The sequence below is a fragment of the Alosa sapidissima genome, chromosome 13, assembly GCF_018492685.1.
Source record: "Alosa sapidissima isolate fAloSap1 chromosome 13, fAloSap1.pri, whole genome shotgun sequence".
Taxonomy (NCBI): Eukaryota; Metazoa; Chordata; class Actinopteri; order Clupeiformes; family Clupeidae; genus Alosa; species Alosa sapidissima.
The window spans coordinates 9,096,187-9,119,510 of NC_055969.1; the positions used below are offsets into that span (position 1 = coordinate 9,096,187).

At 41.4% G+C, this 23,324-nt stretch overlaps 1 protein-coding gene across 1 annotated transcript; it reads left to right on the forward strand.

Moving 5' to 3' along the window:
• The first annotated feature begins 13,318 nt into the window (after positions 1 to 13,318).
• LOC121680581 (ectonucleoside triphosphate diphosphohydrolase 2) lies at positions 13,319 to 21,742 on the forward strand. The gene is made up of 9 exons (XM_042059998.1): positions 13,319 to 13,696; positions 15,982 to 16,099; positions 17,005 to 17,155; positions 17,698 to 17,857; positions 19,134 to 19,361; positions 19,921 to 20,187; positions 20,418 to 20,537; positions 20,902 to 21,033; positions 21,331 to 21,742. Exons 1-9 carry the CDS (start codon positions 13,580 to 13,582, stop codon positions 21,538 to 21,540), a joined length of 1,503 nt encoding a protein of 500 aa, XP_041915932.1. The 5' UTR covers positions 13,319 to 13,579; the 3' UTR covers positions 21,541 to 21,742.
• The last annotated feature ends 1,582 nt before the right edge of the window (positions 21,743 to 23,324 follow it).

Sequence of the window (23,324 nt, forward strand, 5' to 3'; positions counted from 1 at the left end):
TGCAGGTGATGAAGGTGGAGCTCATAAATCAAATATTCAGTCACAGTGTAGCAGATGCCCTCCAATACTGCAATGAAGAGCTGCACCTTCCTCAGTTCCAGGGATGTGAGGAGACTATTCAGTTCATTCACAGTCTCCTTGAGCAAGGCAGTTGTTCTGGGGAGATATAAAATAAATAAAGGAATTTGAGAGGCATCTTATTCTTGTTAGGGTAAATGACGTGAATAATACAGTGTTGGGCAAGCTACTTAGACATTGTAGTGAGCTAAACTATCAGTTACTCTGCTATGAATAAAACACTACACAATACTACCACCCAGTCAAATGTATTATTAACACAAACACAGCAGTAGGCTAGTTCTCTACATAGGAAGCTACTTTAAATTGTGCCAATTACACATGACAAGAAAAGTGTAGCTTGTGTGGCTAAGCCACTTGATAAATAAAGAAGTTAAGCTATTGAAAAGTTACTTTATTCAGAAAATAGTGAAGCTACCAACACGCTTAGGCTACAAGTAGCAGCTAGCGATTGTGCAATAATATAGGCTACAGTCTGTGCCACTTGTGTAAAATTCGCCAGCCAAATCTAGTATGATTTATTTCTACAATAGCCTTTTTGTGTCAGTTGTAATCTAAGTCAGTGTTATGGAATATGACTTATTAAGTCTCAGTTCATAGCCAGGTGAACACCGAGTAAACAGCCTAGCTAGCTGGCTACGATTCTCATACAGTAATATCAAAGATCCTTGCTCCTTCTCAACTCTCTGGTAATATTCTATTCACAAAATACAACCATTAGTACGGTAATGTTAAATCTTACTTGAGAAAAGTAAATCCCCCGAGCCCTGTTTGCGATGGTTCGTCGATTTGAGCAGGAACATGCTGCACAGTACTGGCATCTTGTGTCTTCTGCTGCAACGCAACGAGGAGTATGACCGGTCCAAGATGGCGGCCGCATTTCTCGTTTCCAGCAGCCAATGCGGCGTCTATGTATATTATGTCTATGCACCTCACTGCAGCCTGCAGGAAGGCGAGGCTTGACATCAAGCCCCGCCCACATCCAACTCAGCCATGTTTTCTTTGCCTACGTCACTCCCCATACGCTTTGGCTTTACCAGAGAATATACCGACAGCCCGTTAGCGAATTAGTATATTGTTTCATATTATGATAGAAACTGATGATGTAGGCTAAACACAAATGACATTTCATGCAACAAACAGTGAATTTTTCATGTAGGCCTAGGCTAGTTACTGTAATTGGGTTCGTGTACTTTTTCGTTCATTTGATTTCCAGTTTTGAAACAATAGCCTATGCACATAGACCTCTCCGGAATAAGTCCCGTCTCCGAAACATCCGGATCCACCCTAATTCCGGTTGTCGAATGTCTATGGGAAATAACATGGCGTTTCGAAAAATCGTACCTGTCAAACTCTGTAGGTGGCAAAGTAGAAAAAGCTGGTGGGCCGATTGGCCTACATACTTCTGCCATCTGGTTTCCACTGGATTTTTTGATTGTCGGTGCCGTTAAAGTAGTAAACGATTATTAATGCTAACCGGGAGCTAGTTCCGATGTACGCGGGCGGAGGAGGGCGTTAGATCTCGCTCACAACCAGTCACAACCTGACGTGATGGTCATTTTCATGTGTGATTCACGCGTGATTAAAGTAAATCGTTTGCTAGGTTCAGCCTCTTTTCAACATGACTTAACTTTGGTTTGACTGTGCTGAGAGTTTGTTGGCTATTATTTGAAAAAGAAAGAAATCGCCGACAAATACACTAAAGACATGACGAGACGAGATTTGACGATACGTCGTATTGAGTCGATAGCTTTATTTTGCATGACCTTGATCAGAACAGTAACATTTTCAGAATGTATTAACAACCTATCAAACATGACGATTTCATGCAGGGTTAGTGCCACCTCCGTAGACAGGCTCTGGTGCCACGAACTCCATTTCGGTGAAGACAAACTATGAAACATTGCCGTTGCTATGCAACCTTGACTCGGGGAGTCGCGGCGTCCGAAGCGTGCGTTAGCTTAGTGCTTCTTACTGATATATTTCTACTTTCACGGCACCGACAATCAAAAAAACCTGTGTGTAGGCCAATCGGCCCACCATTTTTTTCTACTTCGCCACCTACAGATGTTTGACAGGTATGATTTCGAAACGCCATGTTATTTCCTATAGACATTCGACGCCCGGAAGTTGGGTGGATCCGGATGTTTCGGAGGCGGGACTTATTCCGGAGAGGTCTATTAAAAAAATTGGTCATTTTAAATATTGATGACAATGTGTTCAAATGGAAAACGAGCCATATTTCATTTAATTTAGCCCTCAAAAGTAGAATGGTGTGTTGTTTCATTATCATGGACTATCAGTTTAACAGCAAGAATTCTCCATTACAACCAAATGTAGCCTACAAGGGGCGATTTTGATTAATTAACAACAGGTGAACCAGAAGCATGCATTGTGTAACGTTAATATAGGCTATATAGGTTAATATAATATAGGCTACTGTCCAGATAGCAAGCAGATATCGGTCCACCGGTAGATAGGCTACTTGTCGAACCGATGTGCAAAAACTCAGCGGTCCGCCGGCTGCAGTGAAACCGGTGGGCCGCCGCCAGCCTCTTGCCATCTGGATGGTTAACTTTGCTGGCTAGCTAGCCAGCTAGCTAGTTCTTATCTAGTAGTGTGACAACGGCGTTCTTATGGAAACGTTGGTGCTGTTGCGAGTTGTTGCACTGGTTTGAATCCACAGTTTACGTGTTGAATTGCACAATAAAACGTGTTTTGCAGTAAGTTGCTGGTTTGTAAAATGTAGCAGCTCGCTCAGTCTCGTTGTGAGTCCTGGCTCTCTCTGTGCCGACTGCCTCCCTCTCGCCGCCAGCAATTTTAAACTATGTGACGTAATACAAAAAAACATGGCTGACTTGGATATCGGCTGGGCTTGATGTCAAGACCCGCCTTTCCGAAGGCTGCAGTGAGATGCTCCTCGAAATAGATGCCCGATAAGTGCCCAAAAAGTGTTGCAATATGGCCGTCGAGTGGAGGGACTTGCCTAAAAGGACGTTGGCACTGCAATGTCGAAGTCCGGAATCAGTTAGTAAACATTGGTCGTAGTGTTATCCAGTTGCATGCAGGGATATTTTCAAATGCATGCTTGGTGCCGCCCCTCGAGTTGGGCCATTTTCATTACTCGCCAGACCCTTAATCTTTCGGATTTGGGTCTTGATTTCCAGGCTCCCCAAGCCATGAAAAAGAAGACCTGGTGTGCCAAGAATGTCCCTTTTGCCCTTGGACCAAGATCAAGGAGGTGCTAAGAAACACTGGGGAAACACCATGTAGAATACCATGTAGCTCACACAACACTCAATTCTACTTCATTTCTGGTAACAAGTGGAGAACTTTGTCTAGACTATGCTGACATAGCAGGGTTTTGCAGAGTTCAGTGTAAATATTACGACATCAATACATTTGCAAGAAATGAAAGTTACTTGTTCCCCAAAAACACCACCAGTTCACTGAAGATGAAACCCCTGTTGGACCAATTATGGTCACTGGTAAGGAAATGATCACTGGTAAGGCCATGGAGGCAGGGACGCAGGGGCGTAGATTTGCGTGGGGACCAAAGGACGTGTCCACACCAATGTCAAATTACGACTGAAATGTCCCTACCAATATTCAGGTTGAAATGGGGGGGAAAGCGCTCACATGCGCTACACAAAGAGTTAAATCATTTCTCACTTCAGTGCTGCGATCATCTCTTGTAATGTGCAGTAGGGTAAGGGTAAATCTCGCTAAAATGTATAATAACTACCAGTGAGCCACAGTCTCTTGCGCAGCATGGCGCAGCGCTTCAGCTTCACTTCACTACAAGGCATATGAAGTGCGTCCAAATTCACCCATTGTTCTATGTTGAACTCCTCGAGAAGTAAGCTACTCATCACACATGTGTCACATGAAAGAGCCTTTTCTCAGCTTTTAAACAGTGTCACTATTTGCTGTGATAAACAGTTCGCGAGAAAAATAACTTGAAGAGATTTAATAATTATTCTCTGCACCCATCATCCATTTGTCTCGGTGGAATATCGTAGGCCTCCACACTCTTCTGTTACGACCCCCTGTGCCCGCTTCAGGTCCTGGTATGTCAGTGCACGGTCAGGCATTGGCCTGGTTAGGCTAATTACATTATTAGATGCACCTGTATTGGGTGGGGCTATAAAAGGGCTTCTCTCTCACAGTAGGCACTTTTTCCTCCTTTCTTGTAGGCACTTTGATAGTCCTTTACACTAGCATGTTAGTCTGTCTCTCCTCTTTATTTCTATTTTCCCCCTTTGCTTTTCACTTACTCATCTTACCTGCTGATAGCCTACTACCATTTACATTCACGCATACACGCATTTTTCAACACTAATTTCCCTAGACACTATAATTTGTTAATGTTGCGATCAATGTTAATAAATAGTTAAAATTGAAAACTGTTGTTGTCTCTCTTTATGTTGCGGTCTGTTCAGGAGCTGGCCGTAACACTTCACACAACACATGACAAACCATATATCAGAATAAACAGAAGACCTTACCGAACACAAAGGTATAATGCATTTCCGTTTATAGTTAGGTGTTCCAGAGTAATCCGGTTTTGAAATAAATTGTAGCAAAATTCAACATGGTCTTTCGGCTTTAAGCATTTCTTAAAACTGAGCTGTGCTTACATCGCCTAGATCAGTGTTTCCCAAACTTTTTTTCTGGGGACCCACTTTTTAAAAATGACAGACCATCGCGACCCATTTAACTTCAGATCTAACATGCAACCTGCATGCAACCATATTGTTTTAGGCCACAGGTTCTCAAACTTTTCTTGGTGGTATTCTTGCATGCTACGCAGTCGTCACTCATCAGCATAGTAAGCTGTTCCTGTATTTCTAAAGAGTGATGTTGTAGACGTTGCGTTGCAGACAAATGGATCCATAACATCGTCAATTCCTATGTAAACATAGCAAGTAACTCAAGTTATTATATTGTAGCCTATTTGTGGAGGTTTCTTTATTTGGAAAGTTGAATCCGCATTTTCCTCTGGAGTTAAACGTTTGTTTGTAGGCCGTACCAAGGTCGTGTATTGATGTTGTGACAAGCTATGTTGTAAGAATGTGAAATGAATAAATATCAGAACAAGAGGCTTTTGCGCAATAGTCAAAAGATCAAATGAAAATGAAACATTTCTGTGGGGCGCCTGCGGACCTCGCAGTTGCAAAATGCAAGGGACATGAATCAGCCTTTTGGATGGATGGATAGATACTTTGCATATGTGCTAATATAGCACGCAAACAGTGAGGCATAAAGACAGTGGTACAAGTGGCTAGTGGACAGACAGTACCAAACATGGAGGGGGTGAAAAGGCAGACAGACTATGCAGAGAAGTCTATCTCTCCTCTTCCCTTAAGTGAGGCATTGAACAGTTCAATGGCCCTGGGGACAAATGACTTTCTCAGTCTGTCAGTTGTGCAAGGCAGTGAGCGAAGTCTCCAGCTGATCAGGCTCTTCTGCTTAACAATAGTGCTGTGGAGTGGGTGATACTCATTGTCCAAGATGTTGATCAGTTTGTTCAGGGTCCTTTTGTCAGATAGTGAAGTGATGCACTCCAGTTCAGCTCCCACTACAGAGCCAGCTTTCCTTACCAGCCTGTCAATTCGCCCCACATCCTTCTTCCTTGTGCTTCCTCCCCAACATACCACTGCATAGAAGAGGACACTGGCAACAACTGGTAGAAAATCCTGAGGAGCTTACTGCACTCAGGAAGTACAGCCTGCTCTGCCCTTTCTTGTAGAGTGCATCAGTGTTGGCTGACCAGTCCAGTTTATTGTACAGTTGGAGACCCAGATACTTTTTTGCACAAACATTAACGGACACCAGCTCTTCAGCTTGACTGATTAAAATCTAGTTACCGTGCTGTCAACTAAAGCAGACATCCGTATACCAGACATTTGCGTCATAGGCTGTAGATATTTTCGATTGTAGATGCACTCTTTAAAGTTAATAGCAACCTCCTCACATTCCTTAATATTTCGGATTTAAAACACACTACAGCACATTATATTAGGCTACAATTTAAATGGACATTTTAAACGCTATTATTTAATCTCGTTTTCCACCTCGTGAACTCTATAGGCTAGCCTACAATAAAGGCGCATTATCTTTAGGCTATTGCGCAAAAGCCTCTATAGTTCCATTCTTACAACATAGCCTGTCACAACATGCCATGACAGGCGTATCTTTTCGGTAGTCATTTCCAACTTTCCACACTATATTGTGTGTTGTCACTATACCATTGGACTAAGCATGTGCATGCCGAGACCATTTTTTTTTATATAAGGACAGCAAGTTCATTATCTTGGGTTGCTATTAGCCTACATTATGGTGGTTGGCAGGTCATTGTCTGCAGTAGTCCTGTATCTTTAGAAAAAAATGTATGTGTAGCATACTCGCTAAAATTGTTAACACTCGTTAATAATAAGCCAATTTTCATTAATTGTTGACATGGTCCATCATGGAGGCTCAGACGGGTGTCCCGGGACCTGATGAACACGGCGTTAAAAAGCACAAACGAGTGCAAAAGTTGCAGCCGTGACGACAGGGAAAGGGCAGGCAGCCACGAGAGTGATTGGTCGTGTAAAATGAACGTTGCTGATGTCTGGGTTACACAAAGCTAAAATGACACAATCATTATGTTTTTTTAATGACCGACAGTTTAGTTTAGTTTAATTTATAGATTATAGAAATAATTTTGCCTTAAAGTAGGATAGGCCAAACGCCCGTGAAAGGGCTTGATTTACACACCCTGTAAAGTGCCATAATGGTTTACCAAATGACAGACAGTTGAATTTCTGAATAAAAAGAATGTTGGTACAGTTTTGAAATCTTAAACGTGTAACCCCACACAAGCATAACGTAGTTGTAGGGAGGGAATGTGCTATTTTGGAATTTTACCCAGATACAACGAATAGCCTTTTTGATTGGATGTCGGTGGCTATTTATTTTTTGATTTGAGTGGTGCGCTAGTTCTGAACCCTGCGAGAAATCCTCTTGTATCCCTGCGTCTCCTCTAGGCTACTAATTATGCAGATACCTTGACATCCCTAGTAATATTTCTGCGTGAGAAATGCAAGGTGTGGCGTGTGAGCGTGTGAACTTGTTGAATTGCGTGTGTACCAGACTTAAGAACCCTGCTGATGATGCTCAAAATGCAACACAACTGTGCTCAAAGCAGGATAAGAAAAAGCTGAGGTTGTGTGTTTGTACAAAACGTTTTACAGCTTTGAAAATATTTAACATTGTTTCATGTGTAATTGAGATTGCAGAATTGTGGGAAACTGAGGAGTCAGTGCATCACCAATCCCTGTAACTGTAGTGGTAGGCCAGACCTAGTAGGCGCTATTATTTGCTCTGAAGTGAATGGGTCGCGATGGTCTGTCATTTTTAAAAAGTGGGTCCCCAGAAAAAAAGTTTGGGAAACACTGATGTAGGCTATGCTCACGTTTTCAGCATGAGGACAACTCATGTGTAAAACCACGCAGCGACACAAACGTAAACAGGAGAGAGATGCACATTTGATCTATACAGTCATTCTTTTGAGTTTGTGTCAGCTAAACATGACAACATTAAGGTACATTGTACATTCTGTGCTGGCGACAAAGTGCTAGCTAAACATCCCAAGTCTCCCGAAGTTTTGGGAGTCTCCCACATATTGATAGCGGCTTCCTGACGCCCGCAAAAGACATAAAATCTCCCGGAACCTAGTGCGAACAAGGCACGCAAGGCAGACCGGACTTTAAATCGCGTGTGCATCATGTGCATCGAGTTTAACGCGCACACAACTGAGAGGGAGAGAGAGAGAAGTGGTGCGTGTGTGCCTGAAGCGCATCCAAGACAGAGAGCACACTGGTCTGTTATGCTAAATCAACCAATCAGTTTTCAGTGTAGGTGGGCTTATATCTCTTTTCTCCCGAACTTAATTAATCAGTTCAGTTAGTGTATCTAGGAACAGGAGCGTCATGACAGAGTCAGTGCCCCTCAAAAAGGAACATTTAAGACCCATTTCACATCAGACTACACAAAAGTGTACCCAATTGTCTCACAAGTGTAAAACATAATGATAGTCTTGCACACTGCACTGTTTGTAACAGTGACTTTAGCATTACTCACGGCGGGTTAAATGATTGCAAAAGACTTGTTGAGGTGAGTTTAACTTTAAGTGTAATTTCATTTGCATATTACTCAGGCCTACAGTATACTAGATGGCTAGTTGCCAAGGCTACATGAAAAGGCCAAACTACCAAAATCTACATATTTTACTATCACAATTTCTATCAATAGGCCTTCCTTATTTGGTGTACTGACTAGACATTATTGAACAAACATCTGAATTTCAGTATCTAAGTATGTTAGGTTGGGATGTCTATACATTCTTGACATTACTGTTTAAATGCACTTCCAGTATAGTGAGTATTGGCAAAACCGGTCATCATTTTTATGTTGAGGCGGTGGAGGTGTTGTCGGCAGCTGCTGAAAGTAACTAATAAAGTAACTTGTAAACTTAGTTACTTTTAAAATCAAGTAATCAGTAAAGTAACTAAGTTACTTTTTAAATGAGTAATCAGACCAATGCTTTCACTCAATGTGAACAATTTTCTTTTAGCTTTGTGTAACCCAGACATCAGCTTTAAAAGAAAATTGTTCACATTGAGTGAAAGCATTGGTTCATGATAGTATGGCTGCATAAAGAAAAACCTCCTAATCAGATTACTTTTTCAAGGTAATTGTGGCAACACTGCCTGCGACCCAGTCTTTGGGAAACACTGGCCTAGATATCTGTAAATATTAGAATCAGAGAATATACAGGCAGCTCACGGTTAAGACTTTGTCAATGTAGCCTTAATGATTTCTTTTAACAAAATGCTAAGCATGCATGTATTTAAGTTTCTTAAAACTGCTCTGTGCTTAAATGGGTCAATGCATGACTTCAACAGACCAAATAGAAAATAAATGTTAAATATAGCCTACATATCTGTACATATTAAAATCAGATTATGTAGACTAAACTAAAAAAAAAGCTGCTGGACTTTCTTCCAAAAATGTCCAACTACCATTCGCACTTGCACACACATTAGGTGTCTAATTGGCCTTGAATGTCATTGACATTGCACATACTGTACAAACTTGGTCAGGTTGGTGCACAGTATCACCAATATGTGTTTGGACTATGGACCTAGGGTTAGACAAGGTTGACATGAAAAAAGCATATGTGACGTGAGGTAGTGAGACATTTGTCAATTGCGAGAGTTGGCAACCTTGGTGACACTGTAGCCTTTCCATTGGCTACCATCTTTACCACTTAGTAAAACGTGCGCACAATTTAGTAAATTGTGCACACAAGTGCACACAATATAGTAAATTGTGCACACAATATAGTAAAATGTGCACATGACTTACTAAATTGAGTGCACTATCTAATAAAATGAGACCACAATTTAGTAAAATGAGACCACAATTTACTAAAATGAGCACACAATTTACTAAAAATGAGTGCACAGTTTGTCGAAATACAGAAATATCTGACACCTCCCAGGCTCCGTACAATGCAACTTGCCATAGGTAGTTAGTTTCAATTGGGCAAAGGTGGCAGCTTTGGGTATTTTTTGTTGCCGAACTTCAGAGGTCTGGCTGACGATGTAGGCTAGCTACTTTAGCTAAAACATACTTAATTTGCAGCCGCCATGTTTTAAGAATGGTGCCTGACAGGTGCTCACTACTGACCATATTTTCAGATACAAGCCAATTAGGTGCCATATTATTGGTGAACACAAAAGTGTGTTTCCTGTGGGTTTGTGGGTGAGCAGCTTACATGGATGACATAATTTGTGGGCATCTGTAATGTGGTACATAATTGACTTGTTTGTTGAAATGTGGCTAGAAGAGAAAAACCTGTCGGACCTGCCCTTATTTATTTAGCAGACACTTTTAATCCAAAGTGACTTACATATGTCAATTACAACACAACAACAACACATTTATATAGCGCTCTAGACACTCAAAGCAATTCACAGTAAAGGGGGAACCTCACTAACCATCACCAATGTGTAGCACCTGCCTGGGTGATGCACGGCAGCCATTATGTGCCAGACCGCTCACCACACACCAGCATTAGGTGGAGAGTGAGGAAGTGAATAAGCCAATTACACTGGGGGATGATCAGGGGGCCAGATTGAGTGAGCCAGGTTGGGAATTTAGCCAGGATACCAGGGAACCCTCTACTCTGCGATAAGTGCCATGGGATCTTCAATGACCACAGCAAAGTCCTTTTAGGCAAGTCCCTCCACTCGGCGGCCATATGGCAACGCTTTTTGGGCACTCATCGGGCATCCATCTCCGCAGAAATGCGCGTGCGCAAGGCTTCACGACACCAATCTACTGCAATCTTGCTCCAGCGGCGAGATCACAACACATTATTGGCACGATGTCTTAACAACACACCACATTATTGGCTCAATGTATTCACAACACAGCACATGATTGGCTCAATGTATTCACATATCAACGTTTTGCCACGTCTCACCCAAAGGACAGCATCTCCTGCAGTACAGTGCTGTCCTATCAGCATTGACATGCAAACGAAACCTGCCGTATTAAAAAGACAGTGAGAACAGCATATTCACATATACAAGTGTTTTACAGATGAAAGATGATAATAAAAACCTGAAATAAAAAAATGGGCCTCATTTACCAACTGTTCTTAAAACCCACTTAATCAGTTTTGATGAAGATTATGGTATTCACCAATGTTTTCTTGTTCTTAGGTAAGAACAGAATTTACGAATAGTCAAGAGCACTCTTACACACATTTGAGAACTGACTTGATTGTGCAAAATAAATGGTTATTGCATTTTCCTATGCTAATTAAGAACAATTGGCATGCCCTGTCAACTTAAGAAGAAATGGCATTCAGCATGATAAGAACAAGACTACGAACGATTCTGAAGTTTAAGAACACCTTTGTGAATCTGCTTAAGAGTTCTCGATCTTCTGAAGAACACAGTTTAGAAAATTCTTAGGAAGATGAGGTAAATGAGGCCCAATGGCTTTATATCAGAGCCATCAGAATATTACACTTTGCAACATTTTATGTCTTGAACTCTTGAACTCTTGAGCCCCTTGTCGGCGAAGTCTAGATTCTAAGAATATGTCTCAATGCTGAGAAGCACTTCTTTTGAAGAGCAGTGACATCTAAAAGCGAAACTGTGCAGCCCAGATAGCAAGAATAAAGGAGTCTTGTTCCTGAAAGTTGTTAAAGCAGTCTATTGTGTCACAATCCAGAGTGCTTGCTGTGCTTCCATTTCTAATGCACGCTGGATTATCAGAACAAGCAACAGTCGTTTCTATCTTTAGGCTACATTCAGACTGCAGGCAAAAGTGGCCCAAATCTGATTTTTTGGGGGGGTCAAGTGACCAGGTCAGACTTCTTCAGAAGTACTGTGAACACTTGCCCAGATCTGATTTTTTTCAAATCAGATTTAGACCACTTCCATATGTGGTCCCGAATCAGACCCAGGTCTGATATATTTTGTAATGCGGTCGCAGTGTGAACAACCAAGGCGGATTTGATGTGACTTTTATGTCAATCTATATTGACATTTGTCACAATTATGCACCGGCGGGAGTTACTTGATGTCATTGTTATTGTTCTTTTGTGCATGGAACTGCAAACAGTTCACACTGGAATCTGATATAGGCAACATTTTAAAAGGTAATGTGAACAGCCAAACACAAAATCAGATCTGAGCAAAAAATACAGATTGATAAGACTTGCAAATGCAATGTGAACGTAATGTGATATTAAGAAATCCATGAATCCCCAGCACAACAGAATGTATGGTTTTGACAGGTCTGAGACATTTACATTTATTCATTTGGCAGACACAAATCCAAGTGATTTACAGTAATAGAATAAAATGTAAGCATTTTAACATTTAAGCTACAGAGATACAGCTACAGCAATAGAATGACATTTAAGATACAGTGCAGAGGAGAGCTAGGAATTACAACTGCATCTGTCAATACTAGAGGGTATATATGAATGAATGCATGGGCAAAGTGGGCATGTGTCCAGAGCCCTAGGTCCAGCTCTCCAGGGTGGCTCTGGAAGACTTGACAAATTGCACTTATTTATCGACATGTGGGGGCCCATCCCGATTTTGTGCCCAGGACCCATGGTCATGATCATCCGTCCATGCTTGTTACACAGGCAAAAGCACTTTCTTGCTCAAGGTCTCATATAGGCCCAATATGGCAAATAGTAAAAAAGCATTCAACATGGGATGCATATTGCAACCTAACAAAGCTTGGACTATGACAGCTCAAATTCAAGTAGCCTAGTTAGTCAACATTCCCCAGCTTGTGGTCCGTTGTGCTGTTCCATCTCTGAGCAGGACCTAGGCCAAGTGTAGCTTGGCAACCGTGTGGGAGTTATCCACTCAGGGCTCCCAAAAAAGTAAGCAAGTAAGTAAGTCAAACAGATAGGGTCACAAAGTGCTTTACAATGTGCATAGACAATAAAACATAGTAAAGTCTAAGATTAAAATAAAGTAAAAATACAACAGATAAAATTATCAATAAATAAAAGACAGAGGTTAGCCAAAAGGTAACCTAAACAAGTGAGTCTTCATTTAAAACAGTCTACATTCTCAGCAAAGAAAGACAGTTAAAAGTATTGCACAGACAAAAAAACAAATAAACAATGTGTCTTAACCAGAGAGAGGAGCCCTTTGAGGTGTTGCATACTGTATTGTTATTTGATTTAAATTCTAGATCACTTGGCTTTTTTATGCTTTATCCCTATTGACCCCATGACACAACAGGGGCCATTTAGTCTGACACCACCAAGATCAGATACTGCAATGGGGCTATGAAGTACATTCAGACTGTTGCCTTGCTCAGTGAGGCCTGAATAAGAACAGTTAGAACGTGAGATGCAAATTAAGTACCGTCACATCTTAATATAATTAGGCATTCCTTCAGAATTGAAGGTCTCATATCCTATATGTTACGAAGTGTTTCGAGTCAATTCACGACTGTGACACTTGTGGTATGAGATAAGATCATTTAATATATTATTCGACTGTTTTCTAACAGGTTAGTTGGTGCCTTTGTGCGTATTAAACGCCCCACTCGGACCTCTCCTTTCACTGAGGCATTTTTCCCACAACGTTACGGTAGTCCAGGAGCGCAATTCTCAAATCGACTGGCTTCATACATTCGCAGTTGCCTTTAGCCTAAATGCATTCACAAATGAAAGGGACAGAAAACACGACATGGATCAACATCAGCAAACATCCGTTAAAAACGTCATCTCAACTCCGGAAAAGCGTTGGGTGTAGTGGCGGGCAGATGTTTAGCGCAGTCAATTTGCCATAAACGCTCCCTCGCTGTCATGCAACCCCATTTGACTGGTGTATTTAAAATCACGCACACTCAAGAGACTGCCCTGCTTCCATTCATGTAACAAGGGACTCCGATTACACACATGGGGAACTTGCGATCTGAAATATTATTCCCGGTGGCGCTTCTGCTCCTGGGAATTGTAGCAATTATTTTGCTCACCATTCCGACCAAAGAAATGTATGCACCTCCACCTGACATGGTAAGTTATTTAACTTCTACAAGTCTCCAATTTCAAACTTCTACAACTGTCGCTTGATGCAATTGGCACTATAACTTACAAATCCAAAGCCTGCGTTTAAGATACTTCGATGTGTTAATGTAGCCTACATTTTGGCTCTGATATATCCTGAAAGTGGACTTGACACTGGCATGCTAAAAATACATCATGTAACCCATATGGTGTGGTCCTCAGACCTCTTCCTCAATTCAGACCTCCTCGGCGTCCTCTGCCTTGTCGCCTGTGTGTAGACTAAATGTTTTGTCCAAAGGATTACATGAAACACACCAGACTAATCTGTATTAAAATGAATTGGGAAATGTAATATCCGCGACTGTTAATTTGGCTAGACTCAGCGGTGCTTTAGAGACAGCCAGATCCATTAATGGTAGAAAATGTGTGACGTTTGCGATCTTTTGCGGGTATTTGTAATTGGACACAATGTTTCTGCATTGCAATCAATCAAGCGGGAAGACTAACACAGACCACTAATTTCCTACATTTCATTAGGACTATATTTTAATGCCATATATCATTTTTTATTTCTAATCACAATGGTTACTTTTTCAACATGACTGGTGTCATGTCACGATCATAATGTGTTGACATCTGGCTGCTTGTTGATTATTATAGTCAATAGACAGGCAGGAGAGACCAAAGTTATGCTTTTCTATTATCCTCTCCTCAATGCTGTAAACGTGTGGCTTGTGAAAGCTCAAGATATTCATATCTTGCTCTCTTTTAATGGCACTTATGTAAGTGAATATGTGTGCCTGTAGTGTTTATTTAGCTCATGAATGAAAGTGTGTGTGTGTGTGTGTGTTTGCATTCTCTTTTGTTATGGTGCCTCTCTTAAACATCCCTAAGAACTGTGCACCTTATGTCCGTGGTCACAACTCGTTTGAGTAAGCATGCTGGAGCAAGCCACTGTTGGGTAGCATAATCACCACTCCTTCCACGGCTTTCATAGAGTGTGCCTGCAGGTTAACGACATGCAATTTGCATGAAATCTCCTAAACACTCCGCACCTTTGTTTTCATTCTGAATCTGTCAACTGTCATTTTGCACCTTACTGAATAATTACATTCAGCAGCGGACAGCCAACACCAAATACGACAAGGGAAAGACTAGAAACCATTGAGTAAAGAAAGAAGAGATGGGTTTAAATGAAGGCAGCTGAGGTGGTGTGAAAAGGAAGTGGTAGAGGTTCTCAAGTATAGGCCTACGTTCTGCAGTATGAAGCAAGTTTGTGTTGTGTTGTAAGAAAAAAAAGAGGTGTGACATACTCTGGATTCAGTGGTGTAGGCCTGAACAATAAGCATTTTCTCTTGCCGTGCTATACTGCTCTTAATGTAAATGAGCTACAGTTCTTATGTAAAACAGTCTCACAACCTTTGATTTGTAAATTAAGTTTTTCTCATTAGCCTATACAGTACACCACTGCTCAAAAAGGACATGACTCAGTTCCTTAAAAAATTTTTAATCGCCCCATGGACGTTTCGAGCAGAAAGCTCTTCAGCGAAAAAGTCTATTCCAGATATGGAAAGTCAGGAAATTTTATCATTTTTGGGGCAAAGTCATGGAATAGGCCATCAAGGAATTTTGTTGTAGCAGTTTAAACTTTACTTGCCATTAATACAAATATTTCCAACTAGTGCAGCTGGTTATTAGCTTTACTGCTTGCTTGAGTAGGCCTAGCCCAGCTTTGTTTATTCAATGCCCATTTATTCATCTCCCATTCTAAAAAAAGTAAAAGATTCTTGAACGCTACGCGGCTGCTCTGAAATCATTGGTCGGTATATTACATAAGTCATGGAAATTCAGTTCTTTTTGTCAGGGAAAGTTGGGGAAAAGTCATGGAATTTTACATTTGACTGAGTGTGTATTTGGGAAGAGAGATTGATTGAGGAGTTGTGGGATCATGTCTGTGAAGTTGTATCGCCCTCTCACTTACAGTATTTACGTTAGGTGTCTAACTAGTGGTGCAATAGGATAGAGAATGACCCGAGCAAACACACACACACGCTCACACTCACACTCACTCACCCATACGCGCACAGACACACAGACACACACAGCAGAACAAAGACATTAGTGTTCAGCAGCTTGGTTGCCTGCAGTATTAAACTAATAGATACAGTAGATACAAATAGACATATCTGGGGTGGAACACGGTCATGCAAATGTTCTTCTTCTCTCCCTCCCTCTCTGTGCCCCTCTCTCCCCCACCTCCCTCTATCTCTCTTTTCTCTCTCACCATGTCTTAGTATGGCATTGTGTTGGATGCGGGCTCCTCCCATACATCCATGTACATCTACAAGTGGCCGGCGGATAAACAGAATGACACAGGAGTGGTCAGCCAGCACAGCGAGTGTCACGTGAAAGGTCAGTGGGCTCAAACCTTTTCAGTAGCAAGACTATGCAACAAAATCTAAGGCAGATTCCCCTTCTGCCACAGACTGTAGGACTTGTGTGTTTTGTAACTTGTGTTGATACTGGCACCTACACAGTACCTGCAGTGTCAGCATTGTGTAAGTTTAACTAGTCTAGACTGGCAAGGTATAATCTAAACCCTTTCTTGGAATTTCTCTTTATTTTTTCTCATTATCTTTGTCTCTTCCTGTTGATTTCACAATTTTTTGTGCCACATCTTCAGATGTTGTCAAAACAAACTCTGTCTCTATGTCTACCTAACTTCATATCAACAGACATGAATGCAATGTAACCTAACCCAAGGGATGTCCTGTGTCTCTGTGGGTAACACATGAGTCACCATTTCTGAAACCTGCCTTTGGGTTCTATTGACATCAACCTACAGTAGTCACTGCCATGATATCAGGATCAAACAAAGAGAATTCCTGTGCAGACCTGAAGTTTTAACCGTCCCACAATGATAAGATTGGAACGTTTGCATTTGCAAGGTGTTAAAATTGCTCTCATTGTTCATTGATCTTGCTGTGTCTTGTACGTAGGTACAAATTGTTTTACAATACACTATCACTGTGCATTCATCAAGAGTCATAACTATAAATGAGAAATGTCATTTATCCACTCATCACTGCTAAAAGAGGTAAAACCAAATTAACAATTATGGCAATAATCAATTATCTATAGGTTTGTGTATTATGTGTCAACTATGGTTGAATTTAGAAGGTCAACTGAGTGGATACTGATTTAATGGTAACATTTATTTCCAAGTAATAAGTATGACGTTACACAATGTAGGAATTACCCTTTTCATTAATTTATAGTGCTTTAAAATATACGGAATGTGTGTTGGACTAATTCAGGAAAGGGAATCTCCAGCTATGCAGGCCAGCCAGGAGCTGCTGGACGCAGTCTGGAGGACTGCCTCAAGACGGCCACAAATGAAATCCCTAAAGCACGTCATCGGCTCACACCAGTGTACCTGGGTGCAACAGCTGGGATGAGGCTCTTAAAGTATGTGTGTGTGTGTGTGTGTGTGTGTGTAAGAGAGAGAGAGAGACAGAGAGAGAGAGAGACTGTGTGTGTGACTCTAGTACTTGCTAAATTTTTTGCTACTGTTTGTCTTGCTTGTATTGTATTATATCCAAGTTGATTGTTTCTCCGAGAACTTAATGTAATGCTAGTCAAAGATAAGATCAGGGCTTCCCTATCCTGAGAGAACAAGCTAGAATAGGCCCATGCATCAGTGGAAATACACCATGGATTCCCCTTAACATTGCCACACACCCCTCTCTGCCATTCACAGACACACCACAGACACTCATGCATTTTCTACACACAGTCACACACTGTACCCACAAATCTAGCAACACTACCTCACCTTTCTGGAATGTGCCCTCTTTTTACTCTCCCTGCAGTTTATCTCTTTTGGGCTTCTTTGTTTGGTTTAACAAAGGTCCTGAATGTTTGGTCAGGCAAAGGTGGAAGAAAATGTGTACCCCTCACACAGCTCAGAGATCAGTCGATTCATGATTAATCCTCTCATTCTTCTGCAGCCTCTCCAACCATCATCAGTGTGCAAGTGTTCTTGAGGAGGTTGGTCAGAAGATCAAGAGCTATCCCTTTAACTTCAAGGGGGCCGCAATCCTTAGCGGCCAGGAAGAGGGTGCATATGGCTGGGTCACTGTGAACTACCTTCTGGAGAACTTCATTAAGGTACGGTGCTAAAGAATGCCATGAGGGTATGTCAAGCTCTGGAGATTGTACAGACAATTTAACAGATTTAGCAGAGATTAAGTTACTTTCAGTTCAAATGGCGTGTATAGTTCATATAGTATGTCTCCTACTGTCAGACACCAAACAGGACGAGGACCACAAAAGCGTCACGTTCAAAAGTTTATTTAAGGGTTGGGGGTTAAGGGGGTTTCAGGGGTTCCGGGGGGGATACAGGAGTTCCAAGAGTCTGCGTGTGTGTGTTCCCCCAGTAGCCGAACAGCGATGGCAGGAGCTGGATGATCCGGGAAGTCCTGGGGGAAACACACACACAACAGCAATTGAAACGAAGCAGCAGTACAGTCAAGGACTAGGCGGTATTCGTAGAAGAGGGACGGAAGGCAGGTCAAGATTACCGGGGCTGGAGAACACAGAAGTAGTTGAGCGGGTCCGGGATCACAGGCAAAGAGTCAGAGGCGTTTTCCAAAACAGGCAGGTAACTGGTGCTGGTTGCAGACGACCTGACAAGTGTGGACTGAAAAGCAAGGCTTTATATACAGGGCATGATGAGTGGTGAATGCAGTGCAGCTGGTAGGTAACGAGGGTGAGGCAGAGCAGAGCACGGCAGGAACAGGTGGAGGTCAGACTTCAATCAGCGTGTGTTACCAGGCAGAGAGAGAGCTCATGACACCTACCTGGGATTGGTCCAATTACCTCATTGTTCCTAGCAACTTGCTCTACCAATGGCACTGTAAAAAACACAAGTACAGTAGAACAGTTTGTCTTTTTTGGACAGTGTGAAGAACCGTTTTTTATAAAAGAATATAAGGCATGCCTGAACCTGAATGAGATTATCACCTTAATCTGGCCATAAGCCATAACGGTAAGAAAGAAAGAATGACAGCAAAGTATGACAGCAAAGGATAAAGCCGTTTTAGTTAACCTCAAGAACCATCCTTAGTATGCTGTGTTAGTTATCCAGTGATCTCATGACAGACTCTGCTAGAGAGCACACTAGCTGCATCTGTTTTTCCATCATATGTGAGTCAATGTGAAGCAGGGCACTGGTAAAGTTAACAGCAGACATTTTAGTGTGTGAAGGCCTCTACTGGTCAAACAAGTCACTGGAGATATTTTAGATTGGTAGCTTGACCTTTTAGTCTTTGGTATCCAAACATGTCTCTCAACATCTTTTTCATGTTTTTCAACTTGAACTGAAATTAATTAGAGGTGCCCTCACTCCAATTCCAGTCCTCCAAACACTGAATCTGTTTTGCAGTATGGATTCATAGGTCAGTGGCTGAGTTCAGGAAAGCCGACGGTCGGGGCACTGGATTTTGGAGGGGCCTCCACCCAGATCACATTTGTGACCCAGGATAATGTGGAGAACCCTGAGAACGAGATGACACTGCGACTGTACGGGAAAAACTACAGGCTGTACACCCATAGCTTCCTGTGCTACGGCCTCGACCAGATGCTGCTGCAGCTCCTGGCCCAAGTACTTAAGGTGAGGTCACTTCGTATTTCAAGGCCTTTGTAAGTAGCACTCTTTCTCAGTTCCTTACACAACAAAAATTCCCCAAAAAAAAAAAATCTACTGTGAAACTGCTAATAAAAATATATCAACAACAAAACTTCAGTCATTTAGGGGTGGTCTTTGGTGGCTTTTTCCATGAAGTAGTTAGTTCAGTTAGCACTACTCAACTCATCATCGGTCAGAAAACCTACTGTATGTTGCTCCTGCACCTGACCATCTCACCTGTGTTACATGACTAACACTCCATGGCTGGATTCTAGCTACATTCCACCTAGTAGATTAACACTTTACAAAAACAACATTTTACAATAATAAAAAATTCATACTGTTCATACATGCGTGACAATGATTTCACATATCAAAGCAAATCAAAACTATTTCCCAACTAATTTAATCATTTAGCAAAACAAATAATTTTCTCAAATACAGCCTTGCTTGTTTAACCATTGTTCTGGCGGAAGTACTTTTCTGGTGGCATTCTAACAATGGTGATCTTCCTCTTCTCTTCCCTGTGTCCTGTCCCTCACAGTCTCAGGGCTATGCCAGTTCTGTGTCGCACCCCTGTTATCCAGAGGGCCATGAGGTCAACGTGACACTGCGAAGTGTGTTTGACTCTCCCTGCACAACTTCCCAACCCACTTCCTACAACTCAGGGGCAACTGTGACTCTGAAGGGCACGGGCCATTATGGTCACTGTCTGGGCAACATGTCTGAGATCTTCAACTTCCAGAACTGTCCATTTTCTAAGTGTTCCTTCAATCAGATCTTCCAGCCCAACGTCAGTGGCAGCTTCATGGTGAGGTTTGATAGGGTGTGGTAAAGTAGAGCAGGCAGTCTAGCCTCCAAAGAGACTTAACTTGTATTCATTTGTAGGGTTATGGTTTGAGAACAGTAAAGTCTTCACTATTTGAGACACCTTGTCCTATTTTATGTAATACTGGTATTCAATAATAATAGCCTATTGGTATCAATAATTAACATCTCTCCCTTCCTTTCTCTCCTTCTATTCGATTCAAACCTTCTCAGGCGTTCTCTGCTTTCTTTCATGTGCACTCATTCTTGGAACGCACCACTAGGATAACTGTGAACACTCCAGTTAAACTGGAGGAGGCAACCAGAGCTCTGTGTAATATGAGCATCAAGGAGGTAATGAAGTGTGCATGTGTGTGTGTGTGTGTGTGTGTGTGTGTGTAGTGAGCATGCCTGGGAGTAAGTTTGCCAAATCACCAGTCATTGTTGTTATAACATCTGCTTTCAGGACTTTACTAATTACTACTGCAACATTACCAATCACAACCTAAGATCAGTTTGGTTTTGCCCTATACATGTTGATCCTCAGTGCATTAGTCTTAGCCAGGGCTCAAAGTCAAAAAGACATGACTTTGGGCACATGAAGACAACAGCGCTGTAGACTTGGCTTTCTGTTGTGTCAGGGCAGTAAGAGTGTACAACATGGCTTATCTTCATTTTCTTCTCTCTTATTTCCTTGTGTTCACTTCTCTTATCCAAGCTAAGTGTAGCTCCCGATGAAATATCACGTCTGCAAAACTACTGTGCTGCCTCTGTGTTCATCAATCTGCTCCTGCTGAAAGGCTATGGTTTCGATGAAGGTTCCTTCCCTCAAATTGCCTTCCAAAAAAAGGTAAGTGTGTACAATATATGTGTTTCAGGTGACATGCAACTTTAAAAAAAAAACACAATATCTCTACCTTGTGTACCATATGAAAGTCTGGACTCATTTTAGTAGCCTGAATGACTTGAATGAATTATTAATTTCAACTGTAAGCAAATGTGAGTGTGTGTGCAGTTATGGTGGTAGTCATTTTCCTTTCCAATTACCTTTCAAATTATACTCTAACCACACTGATGTTTACACCCCATACACATTTGTCTATTTGTTTGTTTGCATTGAATGGAAAAACGTTTTTTTCCCTTCCAGGCAGGAGACACTTCTGTTGGCTGGGCTCTAGGCTACATGTTAAGTCTGAGCAACTTGGTGCCAGCTGAGAGTATCTCACTGAGGAGAGCCCTCCTCCCTGGAGCCTGGGTCAGCTTAATTGTCCTCTTCGCACTGCTGCTCGTCGCTACCTTGGGGCTGTTAGCCTACCAAGCCCGCCGACAGCAAAAGAATGCTAGCAATCACTGCTAGAGCCCAGCAGTGGATGAATCTCAAAGGAAATTTTTGGAACAGATTGCCATCTGACATTTGGACTAGACCTGATCTCACTGATACATTCCAGAACTATTTATATGGGAATTTGTGTCCTATTTTGTGTTACACTTTACTTGACTGTATCGACATAAGAGTGACATGACACTATCATGAATGTGTCATAAACAAGTCATAAACGTTTATGACATAATGCTTCTGTCATTAAGTGACATTCGGTTTTTGTCATAACAAGTTAGGGTTAGGTTTAGGTTTAGGGTTAGGGTTAGAGTTAGGGTTAGGGTTAGGATTAGGGTTACGGTTAGGGTTCATGTGTCATGACAGTGTCATATGTTCATGACAGTGTCATGTCACTCTTATGTCGTTACTGTCAAGTGTTACCCATATTTTGTATTGATCGAATGACAGCTCTAATTACAAATTAATCAAATCCTCTTTTCTTGTTTATAGACTGCAGTTAGGTACCATGACACTTAGTAAGGCAGCTGAACTGTGCTGATGACTGAGTGAAATGGCAGAAATACAGAGGTCCACCATCTCAAACTTTTGTTACATTAAAAAACATTGTATTTTTACAACACAAACTAAATCTGGACAGTACAGTAAACTATAATGTACCACTTCTACACCATTTTTCCCATGCCAGTACAGAAGATAGACTACAAATGGTGGGTGAGGTACAGAGGGTGTGTGAAGGAAAAGAAGTTGAGTAAAGTATATATATGCTTCTCCTAGCCAGTCATTAGAGCCAGTGGTTGAGAAACAAAGACATAGGGTAAACTACTGGCTCTAATGGCTGAAGATTCTTTCCTACATGAAGTAAAGAAATAATCTGCTAATTGATCACCAACCAATTGGTGGATGGATGGATGTATGGAGGTCAAACTACTCCATCATTGTTTCATTTTTTTTGTTTGTTTTTTAGTGTTTTGAAAGTATAAGTTTAGATTTGTAAAGAGGCTTAACAGGGTCTCCACTTTTTAAATAACCGATTTGTATTTGTAACCACTCATTATTCAAGGATAAGTTTTAACTTACTTATTAAAGCTGTGTTTTGTACTTGTTTTGCACTAAATTAGGCCTTTAATAAAATGTTTAAAAAGGAGCGCTTCCTGGAGCTTTATATTTGAGGTGCTCTTTGGATAGAACACTCCAACTTGTTTCAGCATCATTGGAGTGTTCTAAACGTTTTGACTCCCTGATGAAACCTTGATGCTGAAATGTCTAAAGATATCAAATTGTGTTCTCATTTTCAGTTTTGTTCATTCTTTGGAGGTGGGGAATTTACAAGCCCCACCTGACCCCATCAACCTGGCATTTTGGTTCCACGTTACACTTTCTGTCTTGGTTCGCTGGATCTGATGTTATTTTCAATTCATATGTTGGTCTGTTTACGACTGTTATGTTTGTATGTGACTTTTTCTTCTTGAATCTATGATATTCCTTGTCAAAGAAATAAAGGCATTATTAAAGGCGAGTGGGGGAGGGGGGCATTTTGATAGCATTTTTCACTGATAGCACATTTTATGAATATTTATTGATTTCCTGGGAGCTTTTAAAAATGTATTTAATGAGCTTTCTCTTGAGTAACACATCAACATTATCATCTGCTTATGTACACCCTCTCAGGTAGGCTATGTGTACCCTCAAAAGAAACAAAGTAAAAGTCTGTGTGTCAGGTGTGTCTTCCCTGCTCCCTTATGCTCCTGCTCATGTTATGTTTCTGGTCCTGGATTATGTAAAGCCTATTTTATACAGTCTAT

What these genes read in the sequence shown, in the direction of transcription:
- LOC121680581 (XM_042059998.1), top strand. Translation starts at nt 13,580, where the DNA reads ATGGGGAACTTGCGATCTGAAATATTATTCCCGGTGGCGCTTCTGCTC. An exon ending in TTCTGGAGAACTTCATTAAG is followed by an intron (nt 17,858 to 19,133) that starts GTACGGTGCTAA and finishes TCTGTTTTGCAG; the next exon opens with TATGGATTCATAGGTCAGTG. An exon ending in GTAATATGAGCATCAAGGAG is followed by an intron (nt 20,538 to 20,901) that starts GTAATGAAGTGT and finishes CTCTTATCCAAG; the next exon opens with CTAAGTGTAGCTCCCGATGA.